This window comes from Dichomitus squalens (genome assembly GCF_000275845.1).
Source record: "Dichomitus squalens LYAD-421 SS1 unplaced genomic scaffold DICSQscaffold_18, whole genome shotgun sequence".
NCBI lineage: Eukaryota > Fungi > Basidiomycota > Agaricomycetes > Polyporales > Polyporaceae > Dichomitus > Dichomitus squalens.
This window is the reverse complement of record NW_006766900.1, coordinates 56,035-73,359: the sequence shown is the minus strand read 5'-3', so window position 1 is coordinate 73,359 and position 17,325 is coordinate 56,035. Positions and strand designations below refer to the sequence as shown.

The window sequence follows — 17,325 nt, the reverse complement described above, 5'->3', positions numbered from 1 at the left end:
TCACCGTATGGGGGAGCTAGATTCTCGTTAGTACCCCCCAAGCCCCTTCCATTTAGGGTGGGGTATGGTACTCAACAGACCATCAGCAAGTAGGGTGTGACACTCTGTTCTGAAAGGGATGAACTCGGGATGATCTGTGGCAGCCGATTGATCACGAAGCTGGGCCGTGCCAGGTTTGATCGGATAAAATCTGAGTTGCTACCGAACTGAATTGACCCAAAGAAGTTCGAACCCAGACACGGCTGCGAAAGTGGCTGCAACTTCAGCAACACAAAGTTGATACCATTTTGGCTCATGCTTTCGTTTGCGATTCTTGGCTTGTAGCATCAACAAAAAATGTCTGGGTCAGAGTGGCGGACTTTGCTCAATCTCTGTCCAAGCGCGCTGGTTCTGACTTCTCAGGCACGGACTCGCGCAGTCATGATTACAAAGGCTGTGTGTGCCTACCCGACAGACACCGAATCCTTGGCCGGAAAACATCGTGTTGCGTTCCTGCTCGCGGGCACCACTTACACATTCCCATCATCGTCGTTGACATGGTCTCACCCAGTGGAAAGGTTGACCCCGAGCTAGGAAAAGAGCTCGACAGGCTGCTCGAGGACTCGTCACTAGAGGAGTCGGAGCCCGGTACTCACCAGGCCGCAGGGAATGTCATCACCCGCACTTGGAGGCGGCTACTCTTGCGCTTTGCCATTTGCACCAGTCTGACGTTGGTGGCTCTGTATCTTATCCTCTCCAGGCCTCGAGAGAGTCATCCTAGCGGTCCTCGAGTATGTTGTATCGCATATTATATCTCCATTTCGATAGGTGATACTGACTCTGGACTATTGTCGTAGTGCTACCTCGGCAGCGTACCCAAAGACGTGCCTCCCTATGGACCTGGGGAGTGCTTTGACCATATCAACTGGACAACCATCGACCTTCCGGACAGCGAGACGACGGGACTTCTACATGCCCACGCGTTCGTGGATCTCCCGCTCAACGCTACCAAGGAGCTTTCGTTCCTCAACCTGGGCAACATGACACATGGCGCATTCCGTATCTCGCAGAACGGGGCGTCGGATGCAAACGTAGTCATCGGGATACAGGCGTATTATCGGGATCCTGAACAGTTCAGTAAGGCGCGGATTTGTCGCCTTCATCCCGCCGAAGACAAGTGGGGACTTGGAATCTATGTGAGCAGCTGATTTCGCTGTCGATGTCTACAAGCTCATCATGCAAGACCTCGTCCAGACCCCCGATGTCCCCGACTCAGATGATAGCTACAACTTGAAGCTTACCGTCAATGTCGTGCTCCCAGGCACTGACGACAATGGCGACCTGCTGCCATTGCAGTACGTGCGTACCTACCTGCCGCATTACAACCACTGGCTTGGCGGGCTCGTCGACGCCATCTACATTGACCCTGAGTCAATTCCCAAGTACTCGTCCACCAGTTCTATTCCTTCTGTGGTATGTGATCCCTTGTCTGAGCGGGTGCTCCCGAGATGCGCTGACATGATGCCTCTTCAGCTCCCAAGTTCATCCACCTCGTTTTCATCGCCCGCTTCTACAACCAGTGCTAGGCCGAAACATTTGACACATCCACCGTACCGCTGCGTCTTCCCGGACAACGCCTAGAGCCGCATACACACACAGACCACATCGCGGTTCGTTCATGATGCCTTTAAGAGCAATCGGGTCGATGACGTGAAGGACACGAGAGGGCAGGGTATTCTTCTGTGTTTGGCATCTGAGCGCTTTGTTCTCCTGAGACACCATGAATCTGCTCGCATGCCCTGATGAATCATATCGTTTCAGTGTATGTACATTTACTTGGATATTTGGCTTTTTCTCGCGGGGTATCACGAGGAACACAGATATGGTAATTGCAGCTGCGTGGGAGCAACGCGAGGCGGATTGCAGCAAAATGAACGCTTTCTAGATTTTTGCAAAGCGAATGTTTGACTTGTCGACTCGGCACGGACACGCATCGCATCATGTGAAGTTGATCCACACTCGTAATCTGACTTGGCAAAGGACTTGGAATGTATTGTCCACACGGTCTGCGTAGGCTTGCTGCAGACCTCTTGGGCGGACACTTTGGAGCTCATGGCTTGATGCCGCAAATACACTATGTCTCGAGCTCTCAACGTCTGCAAAACTATCGTACAAGGCTGTATTCCTATCCCTTGATATTCCCAGGAGGCTCTGTCTCGAAGCATAACACTAGTCTTCAACTGCTTACTCATGGTACAGACCACCCATGGGCTCTCAGCCAGATCCCGAAAAGGGCCCGTAATCGCAACCCCTCCTTGTCGCCGTAGCCTCCGGCAGTGGATGGACCGGCATTGGAGGCATGGACTGGAGACCTCGATTGGGGGTAGTGTTATGTGGCTTCATTCAATGTGCAGCTGGGGAAGAGGTCGACAGAGGACAGTGAGAGTGGACGCGGTGAAGGGATCATCGATGTTCAGTAAGGCCTTCTGGGGGAAATGAGAAGGACGCGAGGATTGGGACGGTCCAACTCGACGCGTCCAACTCGCCGCTTGAGCTCTATTTGTGAGGATGGATACACAGCGCACTACTATTCGATGAGCTTTGATGAAGCAATTCCGAACCTGTGGCGGTTGTCGGAGTGGGATGTGGACAAGAGTGCTCATCTTTCCTGCCACTGACTAGGATTTGACACTTCGGTGTCAGGTGATACTACACGGATAGTAGTCGAAACATTCAGTTGTGGCGTAAGGCTCAAGGTGTCGGCCATATACCCATCCATTAGCTGGAGAATTGATAGCGTGAACGAGGGTATGTTGCATTACTGTTAATACACAACCTGTACTTAGACGATACATTGATGCGAGTTCTACCTACTACGAGCTTGAATGTCAGAGAAGATACAAGTGGCCACAGCCCTCGTCCTAGTCCATCCAAGACCCCTTGATCCCCCCTCATACGACACACATACCCATGCAATCCCGCAATGCCATCTATTCCTATTCCACCTTGTCGTCCCAGACTATTGACCCAAGACGGCGCAACAATCTTATTCCAGTCGCCTCATTCATAACAAAGTATGAAGATCTTCCCGTCCCTCACGGATATAATGATCGCCCCCTGGCTCTGGTCGATATTGATCGTCTCGACCGTGTCCAAATCCAACTCGTCCGGTACCTCCAGCGTCCTCACGATCCCCTCCAAGCTCTCCGCCGCTTCCGTCCCCCCATAGCCCATCTCATCCCGGTCGTTTGTCACCGGGGGGAACGTCACAAACCTTAGCCGCTTCTCGTCACGATCGAGCTCTGGTGGGAACGCGAACTCGATCCACACCGCGTGCCCAAAGTCGACCGCCATGAGCGGCCGCGGGCGCTCGGGACTGCCATCTGGGTCAAGGTCGTCGTCCATGCCGTCGAGCACACAGACGACCTCGAACGGCTCCGAGACGTACCAAAGGCGCATCATCGACGATTCAGGTGTGCCCCGGCGCGAGCGTTGCTCGGGCTGCGGTGGAGGGCGCGCGAGGTCGACGACGTCGCCGTCCGTGGCGAGCTCGGTGTCGTGGGATGAGGCGGACGGGGTGGGGCTGGCACCGCAGCCGTTCTCCATCGAATGAGAGGTACCATTGAGGAACCCGTGCTTCGCCGCGACGGCCCTTGACGCGGACGCGGAGATCTGTTCCGCCTCATCCGGCTCGACGAGCGGGACCTTGAAGTAGTGTTGAGCGAGGACGTACCGCGTCCGGTGCGTGTCCGGCTCGTGGTCTGCGAGGAGGACGACCGTGCAGCTCAGGCGCGGTACGGACGCAAGCGTCGGCCACCACTGCCTGACGAAGTGCGCAGACTCGGGGTACCAAGGCGGATAAGGGAACGGGTTAGAATCCGCGACGGACCCGCCATCGTCCCCGTCTTCTGGCGCGTGCCCGTTTGGGTTTCCGTTCGGGACAACGCCGTTGTCGTGTGCTGGGTGCCCTGGCCCCACGACAAGTGCGTGGCCATTTGCACCGTCCACGTCCGCCTCTGAGACGGACGCTGGGGTGTTCCCTCGTGTCTGCGGGGGAAAGATGAAGTTGGCGGTCATGGTGGTGATTGGAGGAAGCCGCTCGGATATGCTAGGAACGAAGGATGACAGTGGTGACGACGGCCGAGCGTGTCGCTGGAGGACAGAGATGGGATAGAAGTACTGGTGTGCGACGTCGCTCTCTTCCGAGTGGATCACGATCTGCCCCTTGTATAGGATACATGACCAATTCGACGATAGCGACTGCAACGGATCAATCAGCACTCGAAGTGACAATCGCACAAGGAGCAGCACGTACGCATTCGACACCAGTGTCGACAAACACATACTCGTTCTTCTTCCAGTCCAACAGCGCGTAGAGCCCGATCGTGTTCGAGCTCGACACCCATACAAACGCGGACAGCAACCGCGACGAGGGATCGAGCAAGAACACATTCATAACCACCCCAATCGTCTTGAACACAGCCAGCTCCGAGAACTGCGGTTCCCGATCGTCGTCGAAGAACTCCAGCTTCATCAGCACAAATTCCATCACTCGGTCGTCGTACCTGCCCCTCGCCACAACCGCACGTCAACTGCATAGCTCCTATGAACCCGTACCCGATACGTGTGTACTTACGACCGTTGAAGGACCTTGGCCATCGTGAAAAAGACCGTCCGGATGTCGAACTCGACCCGACACTTCCACAATTCCCATCGCTCCTTCGGGTCCCATTCCGCCAGGCAGATGTCTCGGTGGACGTCCCAGCACACCACCTTCCCGCTCTTCGTCGCACACAGGCTGTAGCTCGACGTGATCGGTGAAAGCCAGTCCACCTCCTCGTTCGGTGGCGCGCTGATCACCTTGTACCACTTCCGCATCCCCTTCTGCGACCCATCTGGTGTGTTCAAGTACGACGAATTCGTCGACGGCCGGGGACCTCGTGTTAGCCACGCCTTCTCTAATCGTGTCGCTTGATTGACGGCTTCTATTAGCTGCTCGTCGGTGAGATCCGATAGTCGTTGGAAGCCGTGGAGTGGGAGGGCACGACATCGTCTGAGTAGCGCTGTCGCGAGGTTGCGGTACACTGGCCGCGTGACTGCGAACGCGTGTAGCGACTTGCAGGTCTAGTAGTATGAAAGCATCGTTAGCATGTGTACAACAGACAGCCTCAGAACATAGGTGACATGGGAGAGCAGATAGGAACGGAGCCCTCAAACGGCTGATAGCGGGACATGGTCTGTACGCCCGGTCGAGTAGCGGTCGCATTCGCGCGTCTAAAGAGGAGGCTTCCTCTGCTACAACTGCGCCGAGACCGCTCGCATCTAAAGCAAAAACATCATACAGGCGAGTCTACTAGGTGTGGACCCTCGTCGAGGATTCACGATGGCACGACAAGTGTCATACTTCGTGCCAATTCCCTCGGGTAGGGGAAAACACAGGGTAATCTCCCTCAGTCCATCCCGACACCTCGCAGACAGTTCAAGGAAGACGGGAAGCGTACGCGCCTCCACAGTCACCCCCACATTCTGACTGCGTTCAGGACGTGGGAGGCACAGAAAACTCGCGTACGCCCCAATCGCAGTTACCATCGTCCGCTTTCTCATCGGGAACAGGTCTCACGCTCTGCTTTCGCGTGAATGTCATACAGACCATTCTAACAGATGCCCAAAGTCCTTGAGGACTCTACGAGGGCACTGATAGAGCGAACCCTACGCCGCAACGACTCGCGTATCGAGGGACACTCCCTTCAGTTCACCCTCGCATTCGGCCAGATCTCCAGGATGCGAGCCACTGCGGGAACTGTCAACATGCCGGACTGCATGAAAGCATGCCCCTCATGGCAGGTATTGGGATGTTTCGGCCACATAATAGTCGATGAAGAGGGGAGGAGGTCAACTACTAGTGAAATCATGGCTTTTCTGAACAAAAGCCGTTGTAAACCGGTGGGCAATTGCCTTCTGCCTCCCATTTTCATCGAATTTTCTCCGATTGATTATATCCAAGCCTGCCGTCTCTAGAGCATGGCAGCAGACTGCTCGGAGCAGGTCGAGCGCCACGAACGATTGACAAGTAAGACGAGAAGATGCGGAAGGAGCAGACCAGACGTCCCCCATCGCGCGTGGCGAGCGTCCGGTGCAGCCTCGTTGCAACAGGGGAAGGCATGTTGGTGATCGAGGTGAACGGGCTTGATGTGGGTTGGTTGGTGAGAACTCGCCGTGATCCAAACCCTTGCCCTCCGCCACGAATTAATTCGCGAGCTCGTCCATCACCCCCATATTGACCTTTCAAATCTCGCGTGGGGAGAGCTGGCTCTGGATGGACGAACGCGCCGCGGGAAAGAGGTTCAGGAAGCCGCGCGGCTCCGCGCACACTGGAGTACGCAAGGTGGTAGGCAGAATGGGTGAGGAACAGCGACTCACCAGCTGAAGAGCATAAATATCCAGCAGCTCTAGGTGTCTAGCGATGTTCAGGAGCAGATCGTATGGCAGGGTCGCGAGGGATATCACTTGCATGTCCTGGGAGGTATCGCCTGGTTCCGAAGAAGGGACCGCAGACATTCCAGTGTTTGCCAAGTCGTCCTGAGATTCTGCGCACGCTAAAGATAGTCTTCGTGCACGCCACGGGGAGATGAAAAGGCGGACAAAGCTTGGGGACAAGAGCGTAGGATGTGGGAGAGGACAAGGTCCTCTCGGTGAGGACCTCCGCCCAGAACGTCGATCAACAGACGCCCGTCCCCCACCGGCCCGACGTCGGCCACGCCAGGATATTACAGAACCTCAGTCAGGTCGGTTGTTGATAGCTTGCAAGGCGTCGGAAAGAATAAGAAATGACCAACGCCACGACGGACCACGATCGAGCAGTACTGGAACACATCTCACTACGTATGTTACTACCGAACCTCTCTTCGCCACTAGACTCGTTACGACAATCTATCAGGAAGGAATGGGACAACACTACCCACTTCATATGGACAGACAAAGTTGTAGCTCATTGGCTTCTGAAATGAGAGAGACTGAAGGACAGGGAAGGGTAACATTGGAATCCACAAAGCTTAACGTTACTCGGTTGGCCGGCTACGATCTCAGTATATTCCTGGTCACGTCCGGGAGTGACCAGGTCTGTAAGGCAGTATGTACCAGTCCGTGTGTGGGGTACCAGCTCGCGTGGTTTCGCGTTTCAGTTATACAAGGGCAGTAGGTGATTCTCAGGGAACCGCTGGCACTCCTCAGCTTGGGAAGGAGCGGGCTGAAGGGAGGGAGGAGCCCGACCGCAGCCCGCCACAAACCCCATCGAGGAAGAATAGTATGATAGCATGTAGGAAAACGCAGTCATGGCGCGTTGAGGGCGGGCGCGAGCCCGCCCGATGCGCGCAAGGTCTGTACTGTCAATTGAAGCAGTCTCGAAGGACACCCAAGCGAACTGCAACCAAGGCCACCGTGGCCAGGACTGCCCGGAGGGCTCTACACTATGTTCCAGTGCCGATTCACAAGTATGCATCAACGATGCCATATATGGCGCCGCAATCTCGAAAATCATGGTACCGGTTTTCGTAACGAGGATCCTCTGTGGGAAGAACGGCAGCAAGGGTTCTCGTGTAATGTACGACAGACACCCCGTTTGACGTCTACGTCTCCTCTTAGTGTGAACTTGCAAGCACCTCAGTTCTCGAGCAGAACGTTAGACAGATACGTCTTTCCTGAGGCCTGAGGATCGGACACAATCAATGGCTGGTTCCGGACTGGCAATAGTGAGAGGATATGTTGCGACCAGAGCCAGGAAGGATGGTCGCTGCCTTAGGCGACATGGGAGACATTCTGCACGCTGGATCTGCTTGCCAATCAGCTTGGTCGCTAGAATGGTACACTAGTGCATGTAGTTCGGGAACGAGCGTCACAGTATTTCCTGCTCGATCGGGTCGCAGATCATTTACGAACTTGGAAGGGCTTTCTCACGTTTACGCAGTCCATCATTTGGCACCGACGTGAACTTACATCTTCTAACTTCCCTCCTTGTACACATATTGTCCACTAAACCCATATACCATCTCGCCACCGAAGCTCTGCAGTCAGTGGAACTTAATCAGTCAATCTCGCCACATATGGTCATACGGCATTTGTAGCACCAAGTCACAGGCGGACCTTTCGGTGATCCTCCCCGTTCTCATCCACTTCCTCAGTACGTCCTCCATTGGTCCCACAAGTCACTGACCTGAGCGTGGACGCAACAGATAGATACCCCGAAGAGACGAACGCGAAACAACGACGGCTCATCTGATCCTAACGCTCTCTCACTCCTTGCATCTCTCGCCTCCTGCTCAGCCTCTCGTGGCGCTACTGTGTCCATTCCCTCCCCGCCACGTCCATTCTTTGTCTCTATGGCCCCTCGCCGGCAAGGATCGAATACCCTGAGCCCCCCAGAAGCCACTACGCCCTCCCCATCTTCGCCCGCGAGCTTGCTGAGCACACCCCGCTCCGCCTCGCCCTCGAGCGGGTTCACCCAGTTGTTCACGAAGCCCACGAAATGGTTTAACCGCTCCAACTCAGGGTCTGGTGGGCGCGGTTCTGTTTCAAGTGAGCCGCGCTCGAGCACGAGCTCCTCGCGCAAACACAAGATCTCGCACCCGACCGACCCTCGTCCAATTGTGGACAGCTTGGCGCTGCCGCCGAGCCGCGGTGGGCTGGGCATGCATCAGACTAGTCGGTGAGTACTCCCGCCCCTGCTACGCTGCATTCTTGCCGTTCCCCTTCACCGGTTTCCGAGTTATTTGCTGCCCTTGGTCCTCGGTTTGACGCATCTGTTGGGTTCATCTGAAGACGCAGTTCAAAGTGCAGTGCTGGATGTCGTGTTACGGACCATCGCGCCCCCCTGGCTTGTGTTCATTTCGCCACCGGTGGTAGAACCCCCATTTGTATGCAGTCGGACGGGCATGCGGAGACATCATGTATGCAGACATTCTGCTTTCCGCTGCTTGCATTCCCTGTCTGTACTAGTGTGCGAGCTTAGAGCGGCGGCAGCAAAGTTCTGTAAGCTTGTTGCAGCAGTGCTAGGAGACCGCAACGTTCAGCATCTCATGAAAGCGCATTACTTAGTTCGTGGCAGGAAAACTGACGCGTGCGGTCTCCTCGCACTGATATGACACCTGCTGGGTTGTACGATATCTTGCATGGCCCCTACCTCGCTTCCTCCATAAGAAATCATTTCTGTGCTTCATGCTCTGTACTAATCGTACTAGGTTGCATAGAGCAGCGGACGCGCACGTTACTACGATTGTTGGAATATGCCTAGGAGACCGTCTGTGGTCTGAGCGCGCCACGTTCAATCAGCGCGTCGCACAATACGGTGGGGAGAAGTAGCTTTTGCGATCTCCTTGCACTGTTCCTGCAACATATTTTGCATGAGAAAGGATCTATCGTATCTCACGCACTCATTCGAGGTTGTTGACTCTGCGTCCTGCTACCCGCCGAGCTCTTGTTCAGTGCAATGAAGGCGCAGTGCACAATACGCGACCTCTGGTCTTGCGACCTACAGAGCGTCTGCCTACTGGGGAACGCTCGGTGGTAATCGGTCTGTTGGCTGCCTCGCGCTTCACATGAGCGTAAGAAGTCCTACTTGCAGCTGCTGTCGGTCCCCCCAGCGTCTGAGATACCTTTGAGCGTGAAATTAGATAGACCATCATCGTTGGATCGTTTTCATTATGGAGTCTTATCGTCGTAGCTTACACTTACACTGCTTTGCCCAGGTCTGTGGTCGACTTGTCATTGGCACGTACAGTGACAGCAGCGCCCGACTCGAGACCGCACGCGCATCGGACACCATCTTCTCCTACCCAGCCCTCGATATCTCCACGCGGCGGCGGCGGCCTTGGAGATTTGCGTAACTTATCGCGCAAACCGTGGTCGAAGTCGGCCGACGACCTCGGAAAGATGTCCGCCGACGGGTCGACCCCTACTCTCACTCCGATTGACACGACCCTGCACCAGAAGATCAAGACATACCGCAGCGACAGTGTGAGCAGCAGCGCTGCGCCGTCGCCGTCGCTCCCTTCGCCGTCCGCTTCGTCTTTCAAAATGGCATACCCGTTTCCTGTGATATCGGCCGAGCTCTCGACGTCGCCCCCGAAGAGCACACGGCTAGGTCCGCTACCGCCCTCTGGCCATGGGACACCTATCTCACCACCGCTCACGCCTGCCTCGTCCGCTTCGAGCACATCACAGGTACACTCGCGGTCGCACTCGTTTACGCCACGACTGCCGTCGAAGCTGTCGGCACAGAAGTCTGGGCTGATGCCGCCCAGCCCGAAGCGCAAGGGGTCCGCGTCGTCCGAGCGCAGCGACCAGGAGCGCGACAAGGGCTCTGCGGGCAGCGGGGCGTCTGGACGGTCTCCCTTCCCGTTCGGATTCGGCGGCAATCCGAAGACCTCGCCTGGGTCGCTCAGCATCTCCAACGACGGCTCACAGCTCAGCCAAGGCCCATCCTCGCCCACGCTGCTATCGCCACCGACGATCGTCGAGCCGGCCGAGGAGGACGGGAACAAGCGCTCGTCGCAGATGGTGCACCAGTCTGGGTTCATCAACCGGATGACGGACTTTTCCCCCGCAATGTTCAGCAGCCGCGCGCACCACGCGTACATGGCCGGGGGCTCGCAGGTGCTGCTGTCGAAGGGGTGGAAGCCGTTCAAGCTTGTGCTCAAAGGCTCGAAGCTGCACTTCTACAAGCCGCCGAGCGACCGCGCCGCGGGCATCCGCGAGTTGTTCCCCACCGAGCTCGTTGCCGATTTTGAGGACGCAGCTGCGGCCAGCGTGGATCCCGAGCTGAGTGTAGACATCCATGATGCCGAGATCGACATGGGCGGCCGTGGCGGCGGCGGTGGGGGGAAGGGCAAGGAGCGGGAGGAGCTGCGCAGGCGGCGCGCGTACTGGGGACGCGGCACGCACCCGGCGCTCACCATCGTTGGTGGGGAGGTGCAGAGGGGCTCGACGGAGGCCGTCGTGCACGAAGCGGTGTTTGCGACGACGTTTGTTGTATCGAGCACTGACGCCCAGGAGCCGAGTTCGGGTTCGGGCTCGTCGAGATTCAAACCGGAGTGGCGCGAGTTCGCGTCCGCCGTTCTGCTCTCCTTGCCGATGCTGGTAGGTCGGAGTGCGTTCGAGACGGAGTTCTGCCGGTGCTGCTCGAACCTTGTCAATGGTGCCGAAGACGACGTGAGGCAAGAAGAGGTCGAGAGGGTGCGGTGGCTTGCCTCGAGGTATCTCGACTACCACAGATCGCCTGCGAATCAAGACGCGTGGGACTCGTGGTGCAAGGACGCGATCCCGGGCTTCTCTCCCAGCGCCTCGGCCGCCGTAATCTCACAGCAGTCATCGTCGTCGTCGACAAAGACATCCCAACTACCATCTGGCGTCGGCACCGAGGATGCCTCGCCGAATCTAGCTACGTCCGCGCCGAGACCGGGCGACAGCAAGATGCAATCTATAATCGAAGCGCTTGGCGAAACGAGCCTTCAACCTGCCCCGCCCCCACCTCCGTCGCTTTCCCCGGAGTCCCTGCGCAATGCCCTCGAAGAGGAAGGCCTCTCGCGCGATGTGCTTCTTAGCCTCGATCCCGCTCTTGTCGCACGCTCGCTCTTCGCATACCAGAGGCCCGTGCTTCGGAATATCCCCGAAAACTTCCCTGCCAACTATGTGCTCTCCGCGCATCCCCGCGGATCTGCGGAAGCGTCGTCTACTCAGGATACACTTGCGCCATTCCTTGGAAACAACGACAGGCCGCATTGGTTGACGAGGATAGTACTCATCCAAGTACTCGTGCCCGAGCCTGCAGGTACCACACACATGCCCTCCACAGAGGGGCAAAATCCCTCTGTTCCTCGCGCGCACTCTCGCTCCGAGGTCATCTCCGCATGGGTCCGCATAGGCGAGGTGGCTCGGCGGATTGGGGATGAGTGCTCCTGGCGCGCTATCATGGCGGCGCTGTGCTCTCGGCCGATAGCTCGCCTCGACAAGGTTTGGAAGCGAGTAGACCCCGAGGCTCTGTCTGTTGTACAATCCTGGGCTCAGATAGTCGTGCGCGGAGACCAGCCCACTCCCACGGCGCCACTCGTCTACCCGTGGGCGGGCGACGCCGAACGCGACATGCACGAGGCGTTGGAAAAGGCGCGATGCGGGGAAGGAGAAGAGTGGGCTATTGGCTGTCTGCGTAGCGTGCGGGAGAAGTTCGATGAGCTGCGGACTACTCTGATGTCGTGTAAGCAGCACTGTGGGGATGGAGCTGTGTCAGAAGCCCCTGCAGTTGACGTGCTCGTGTCTCACTGGAATACGCTGCTCGCTGATGGAGAGAGTCGAGGGCTAGCGTCCAAATTCCTCAGGTGAGACCCCAATTTGTTATACTCGTATACTCGTAGGATGCCAGTCTCACGCTTTGGATAGGGTCGAGCAGTTCATGTCGCTATCGAATGCGGCGGAGCCGCGCAGGAGAGGTCTCTACGAACCCTATTTCTGGTCCCGGATCTCCCAGCAGCCCTCTGCACATCCGCTTGCGGCACTACTCTTCCCTGAGCCGCTTCCGACGATTTGCTTCGTCGACCGCTCCCAGATCGTCCGTGGTAGGCTCGAGAGTAATACCTCTATCAATGCATCAATCAGCGCACAGGACATCCGTCAGCTTCGTCTTCAGCCCGATGGGGATCGAACGCTCCGCAGGGTTGGATCGAAGCTTGCGAATGGACTCGATCTGGGTGGCACGACTATCCCGTTGTACAACGGTGAGCTGCTCCTTCTCGTCCAATCTGGAGGCGATCGTGCTACCAGCTCCCGGCCGGCATCTCGTACTCCTTCACGACCGCCGAGTCGCTCCGCTGCAGAGTCCCCAGTGGTCGAGAAGATGTTCAGCCGAAACCCTTCTATTCGCGTAACTCCTAGCTCGTCGCACGGTCATGGGACGGCAGAGCGGAAGTCCAGTTTGACACGCCGAAACTCACTACCCTCGATATCGCAAAGGACTAGTTTTGTCGCCTCGGAGACTACGTCGGACAGACCCCTGCGCGTCGTCGTGCAGGCAGGCACCCTTGAGCGCCTCGTCGATATCCTTGTGCATGGACTGCAGGGCGTGTCGGTCTCGGTGGCTGACGACAACGGAGAAATGCCACTGACGGACAAGAAGACGAGGGAAGTGAGAGTTGATATCGACGACTTCTCCCAAGTATGGTGGAGTGTATTCCGCAGCTTCGTGACGCCACAAGTCCTGTTTGAGGTGAGCCAAAGTTTAACAACATAAATACGTACTTACACCGTCTGCTGCGTTGACAGCTCCTCCGGAAACGGTATGTCGGCGTTCAGCAAGCAGGGCGTGCCCTGACACTGGATGAGAGTCCTCACGTCGTCCGCCTCCGGTTGGAAGTCCTGGATACCCTGAGCGAGTGGATCACACAAGGTGGGGGCGCGCAGGACGCTCTTGATGACGGAGCCCTTTATGAAGCGTTGCTATCATTCCTTACTCAGCCGGCGGAGCAGAAGTTGTCGGAGTCGGCATCGCAGTCGGAGGCTGCATGTCAAGCCCTCAGGGCGCTCGAAACGTCACGAACGGCCCTCCTCGTGTCCTTCCGCTCCCAGACACTGCGACCTACCCCTCGAGCATCAGCTGCGCCAGATCAACCTAACGATGGAGTCGCTGCGCAGAGCTACAGCTCGGAGCTGCCAGATATTGATCAGCTGGATGCTGAGGAACTCGTCAACAATCTGAACGCCATGGCTTCCGCAACATTCCGCAATGTGACGCAGGAGGTGAGTAACCTGAGGGCCATACAAGTTTCATCGCCATCTGATGGAGCTCATCACTAGGACCTCTTCATTACCGCGGACCTGTTTGAGATGCAGTCAGCAGACCGGACTGGCTGGTTCCTTAACCGTGACCCCAGCTCAATCGCCGACGAGGTAGAGATTCAGTCTATGAACTCTTACGTGCTCGAAGTGGAGCCGTCGCCGCTTATCTCAGAGCTGACGCAAGACAACCTGTACCGCCTCCTACCGCCAGCCGTCCGCAGTTGTATTCGCGCCTTCGGTATCCTCCGGAAATGGCTGATCTCGAAGCTCGTCGACCTGGGGCTTGGCATTCGTACACGGCAGCAAAGAATGGAGCTTATGCTCAGGGCTATCGAAGTCGCACGTCTCAGGAATTTTGACAGCGAGATTACGGATGTACCTCTCTCCGAGCGCCCGTGCATCCGTTCTTTTGTTGAGGCGATCATTACATCTGCCGTGCTCAGCGTGGAAAGCCGGACGTACCAGCGCGCTTGGCTTGGAGTCGCTGTCACTCGAGGCACGGGCTGTGATACACTTGCTGCCTACCTTGCTCGACCTGTGGTCAAGTCATTGTCGAGAGGGACACTGACTGTAGACATTGGCTGGCTCATGGAGAAGATTCTCGAGATCATTAGCTTACCGGATGTGCTTGAGCCTCCTTCTGCCGAAAAAGTTGTCCTTGTCAACTTCGAGAAGCGACGGTGGGTATACGGTGCAATTTACTCACCGGTGATGCCTAGTCTGACACCTTCGCTGCAGGTCACTACAAACGCTGTTGGCAAATGCTTCTGGCGCTGCTTCTACTCGGAAGCAGCGACGTCGGGAGGCAGATCGTCGCGAGTTCGAGCGGCTCAACAACATAGAAAGAGAGCTCAGCTTGGTGCACTTCGATCTCAGAGCAATCCGCGAAGATGCCTACCGCGAGGCTATGCAAGCGAGTGCCTCCTCGGGCAAGCGTGGCCAACGACCCTTCCAGCAGCTTGTCGCCCAGCAGCAGGAGAAGAACCGACGCGACCGACTATGGCGGGATCGTCTCAGCAAGGAGAAACGACAAGAGCAGCAACGGCATGACAGGCGCGAGGAGCAACTGAACAGGGCTATGAACCAGCGGCGCCAGAATCCGGTCATGTCGAAGCAACACCGGAACAAGAAGAGCATGTCTTCAGCATTCTTCCAGCTGATGCGCCCAATCTCAAGCGCGTTCACCTCCGACACCATGTCCGTCAGCCCCTCGAAACGGACCCCGGCGGAGCTCGACTTCCTCCCATCGAGCAAACCGTCGCAAGTAGTTAGCGTGGTAAACGCGCACGTCGCGCACTTCGTCAACAACGAGCGCTCGTTCGTCTTCCAGCTTGACGCAGAGGACGGCGGGCACTATCTCCTGCAAGCGGCTAGCAAGCAGGATATGAAGAAGTGGATTGACACAATTGAGCGCGTGTCGAAGTCGACGGCAAAGCGCAGGTTAACGTACCTCGGACAAAACGTCAAGCTTCAGATGACAGACGACCACTTAGCGAAGCCGACCGCGGCGACACGCGACCCTATAGCGGGTAAGCGAAAAATTATACTCTACTTCTTCCTTCATCATGGCGAGCTACATTGACACGATGATGTCGTTGACAGTCTTTGGTGTCGAGCTCGATTTCTTGCTCCAACGAGAAGCTGTGAATGGAGAAGTCCAGCCTGGTGTTATACCTTCGGTCCTCGATCGGCTGATCGATGAGGTCGAAACCCGTGGCCTGACGGAAGTCGGCATTTGTACGTACCTTGTCCTAGTCGTGCGTTCATCCTTCGTCTTACGCATGAGCCGCCAGATCGTATCGCTGGAGCTCACTCTGAGGTCAACTCGCTGAGGGACGCGCTCAACCGAGGTGGGCTTTGCTACCGCAGTGCTGTCAGTACGGCGTTCTAACGCGGTGATCGGGTAGGAGAATGGCCAATATCTGAGATCACTGATATTCATGCTGTCTGCGATTTGATCAAGTCTTGGTTCCGAGTTTTACCAGGCGGATTGTTCCCTTCGGAGCTCTACGGTCAGATCTTGGGCGCCTCGGGTGCGTGATAGCGTAATGATTCAGTGTTTGCCAGTGACATGCTAACGCACCACCTCTTCTCAGGACGCGAAGATGTGGACTTGGACACGAAGGTGTCTAACGTGCGGGACGTTGTTCGGAAGTTACCTGCCGCGAACTTCGATCTTCTGAAGCGTATTGTCGAACATCTGGAGAAGTGCGTCTCTAAGTACGATGGCTTAGCCAAGGAACGTGAGCTGACGGATCTATTCGAGGGTGACCGACTATGAGGATAGCAATCAGATGACCGCTGAGTCTCTTTCCACGGTATTCGCTCCGAATCTGCTTCGCTCCACCAACAACGATGTCGGGAACTTCTTCAGCAACATGGCTGCTTGCCATCGTGTAACAAAGATACTCATTTCTCACGTACGTGTCACATCCCCGTCCTTCTCGGGCACATGAAACGCTCTGACAATGCCTTTGCGCAAATAGTACCACAGCATCTTTGACAGTGATGCGGAACGTGAAAACGAAGGAGATCTGGACGATCAAGAAGATATCGAGTACGAAGAACCCATCCCCGAGGAGGATGAAGAGGACGAACAGCTCTTCAGCAAAGCCGACCTGCTTCCACCCAAGCTGCCTACAGAGCCACCCGTCCTGAGCATAAACCTCGGCAGCCCCGCCTCACTCTCTTTCGACATCCCCTAACGCAGTGCTCTCACCATCTGCATTTTTCCTCCCGTCCCATGCTCGTATTTTTGTTCCACTCGCACTCCGCCTGAGTCAGTCTGCTCCGCACGGTCTCTCGTGTACAACTGAACTCCTCCCTTCCGCTCGTTTCCCTCATCCCTGCATTGGCCAACGTACGATATCCGGAGAGGGCACGTAGGCGTAGTAGACTCCCTGTGGCTCTCATAATTCTCTGCTCTGCTCTGTCTCAGCTCATATTTCGTGCTCATCGGACCAGACAGTTTGATACGTGTGTTACTCTATACGCTTGTCCTTCTAGTTCCCATGCATCTTGGCCTTCTGTTCTTCGAATGTTGAGTGACGTCTGCGTCTGGTGACGGATCACTTCTCCACCCTCTTATCAGTGCCCCGGATTTCAGCAAGCAGCAATCAGCCTCACACCCTCATTTCTCAACATGCGTCAAGGTCGCCCCCGACAGACTGGGTTTTTATTTCCCGAGCACGAGATGAACTACCCGTCCATGCCGAGGATAGGCATGTGCTGCGGGCTTTCCTTCCAGGCTCTCACGGATCTCCTTGCGGCCGCATCAGGGTGTCCCAAGGATAAGCCTGCTATACTTCGTGAGCTTCATCAGGCTTCGTTTTACGTGGTTTGTGGAAGAGCGACTCCGACACGTTTATGATGCCACAGTTAGGTGCCTGGTTCTAGCTTCGAACGCTAAGGGAGAGTTGCCTGCGAGTGCCTCGTGTGCGACGTACACGTACTGTATCGTGCCGCGGATTGTGTTCGCCCCAGCCTTGCAGTGAAACGCCGAAGGTACTTGGACATGATCCGAGTTCA

The 17,325-nt window shown here is 56.4% G+C and overlaps 3 protein-coding genes across 3 annotated transcripts; 2 read left to right on the top strand and 1 right to left on the bottom strand.

The window, feature by feature from the left end:
* Nucleotides 1-536: 536 nt before the first annotated feature.
* DICSQDRAFT_127515 (uncharacterized protein) lies at nucleotides 537-1,620 on the top strand (the record flags this gene model as incomplete). Its single annotated transcript, XM_007366434.1, has 4 exons — nucleotides 537-770; nucleotides 837-1,175; nucleotides 1,210-1,452; nucleotides 1,513-1,620. 4 exons carry the CDS (start codon nucleotides 537-539, stop codon nucleotides 1,618-1,620), a joined length of 924 nt encoding a protein of 307 aa, XP_007366496.1.
* A 1,419-nt stretch (nucleotides 1,621-3,039) lies between these two features.
* Nucleotides 3,040-6,492, bottom strand: DICSQDRAFT_62111 (uncharacterized protein; the record flags this gene model as incomplete). The annotated part of the gene is made up of 4 exons (XM_007366433.1): nucleotides 3,040-4,239; nucleotides 4,295-4,544; nucleotides 4,616-5,103; nucleotides 6,400-6,492. The coding sequence occupies 4 exons, from the start codon at nucleotides 6,490-6,492 to the stop codon at nucleotides 3,040-3,042; spliced, it is 2,031 nt and encodes a 676-aa protein (XP_007366495.1).
* A 1,862-nt stretch (nucleotides 6,493-8,354) lies between these two features.
* On the top strand, nucleotides 8,355-16,869 carry DICSQDRAFT_161893 (uncharacterized protein; the record flags this gene model as incomplete). Its single annotated transcript, XM_007366432.1, has 14 exons — nucleotides 8,355-8,680; nucleotides 9,213-9,329; nucleotides 9,509-9,544; nucleotides 9,720-12,344; nucleotides 12,406-13,228; nucleotides 13,285-13,758; nucleotides 13,816-14,477; nucleotides 14,536-15,326; nucleotides 15,400-15,534; nucleotides 15,591-15,647; nucleotides 15,705-15,830; nucleotides 15,894-16,005; nucleotides 16,064-16,217; nucleotides 16,284-16,869. 14 exons carry the CDS (start codon nucleotides 8,355-8,357, stop codon nucleotides 16,500-16,502), a joined length of 6,657 nt encoding a protein of 2,218 aa, XP_007366494.1. The 3' UTR covers nucleotides 16,503-16,869.
* Between the last annotated feature and the right edge of the window lie 456 nt (nucleotides 16,870-17,325).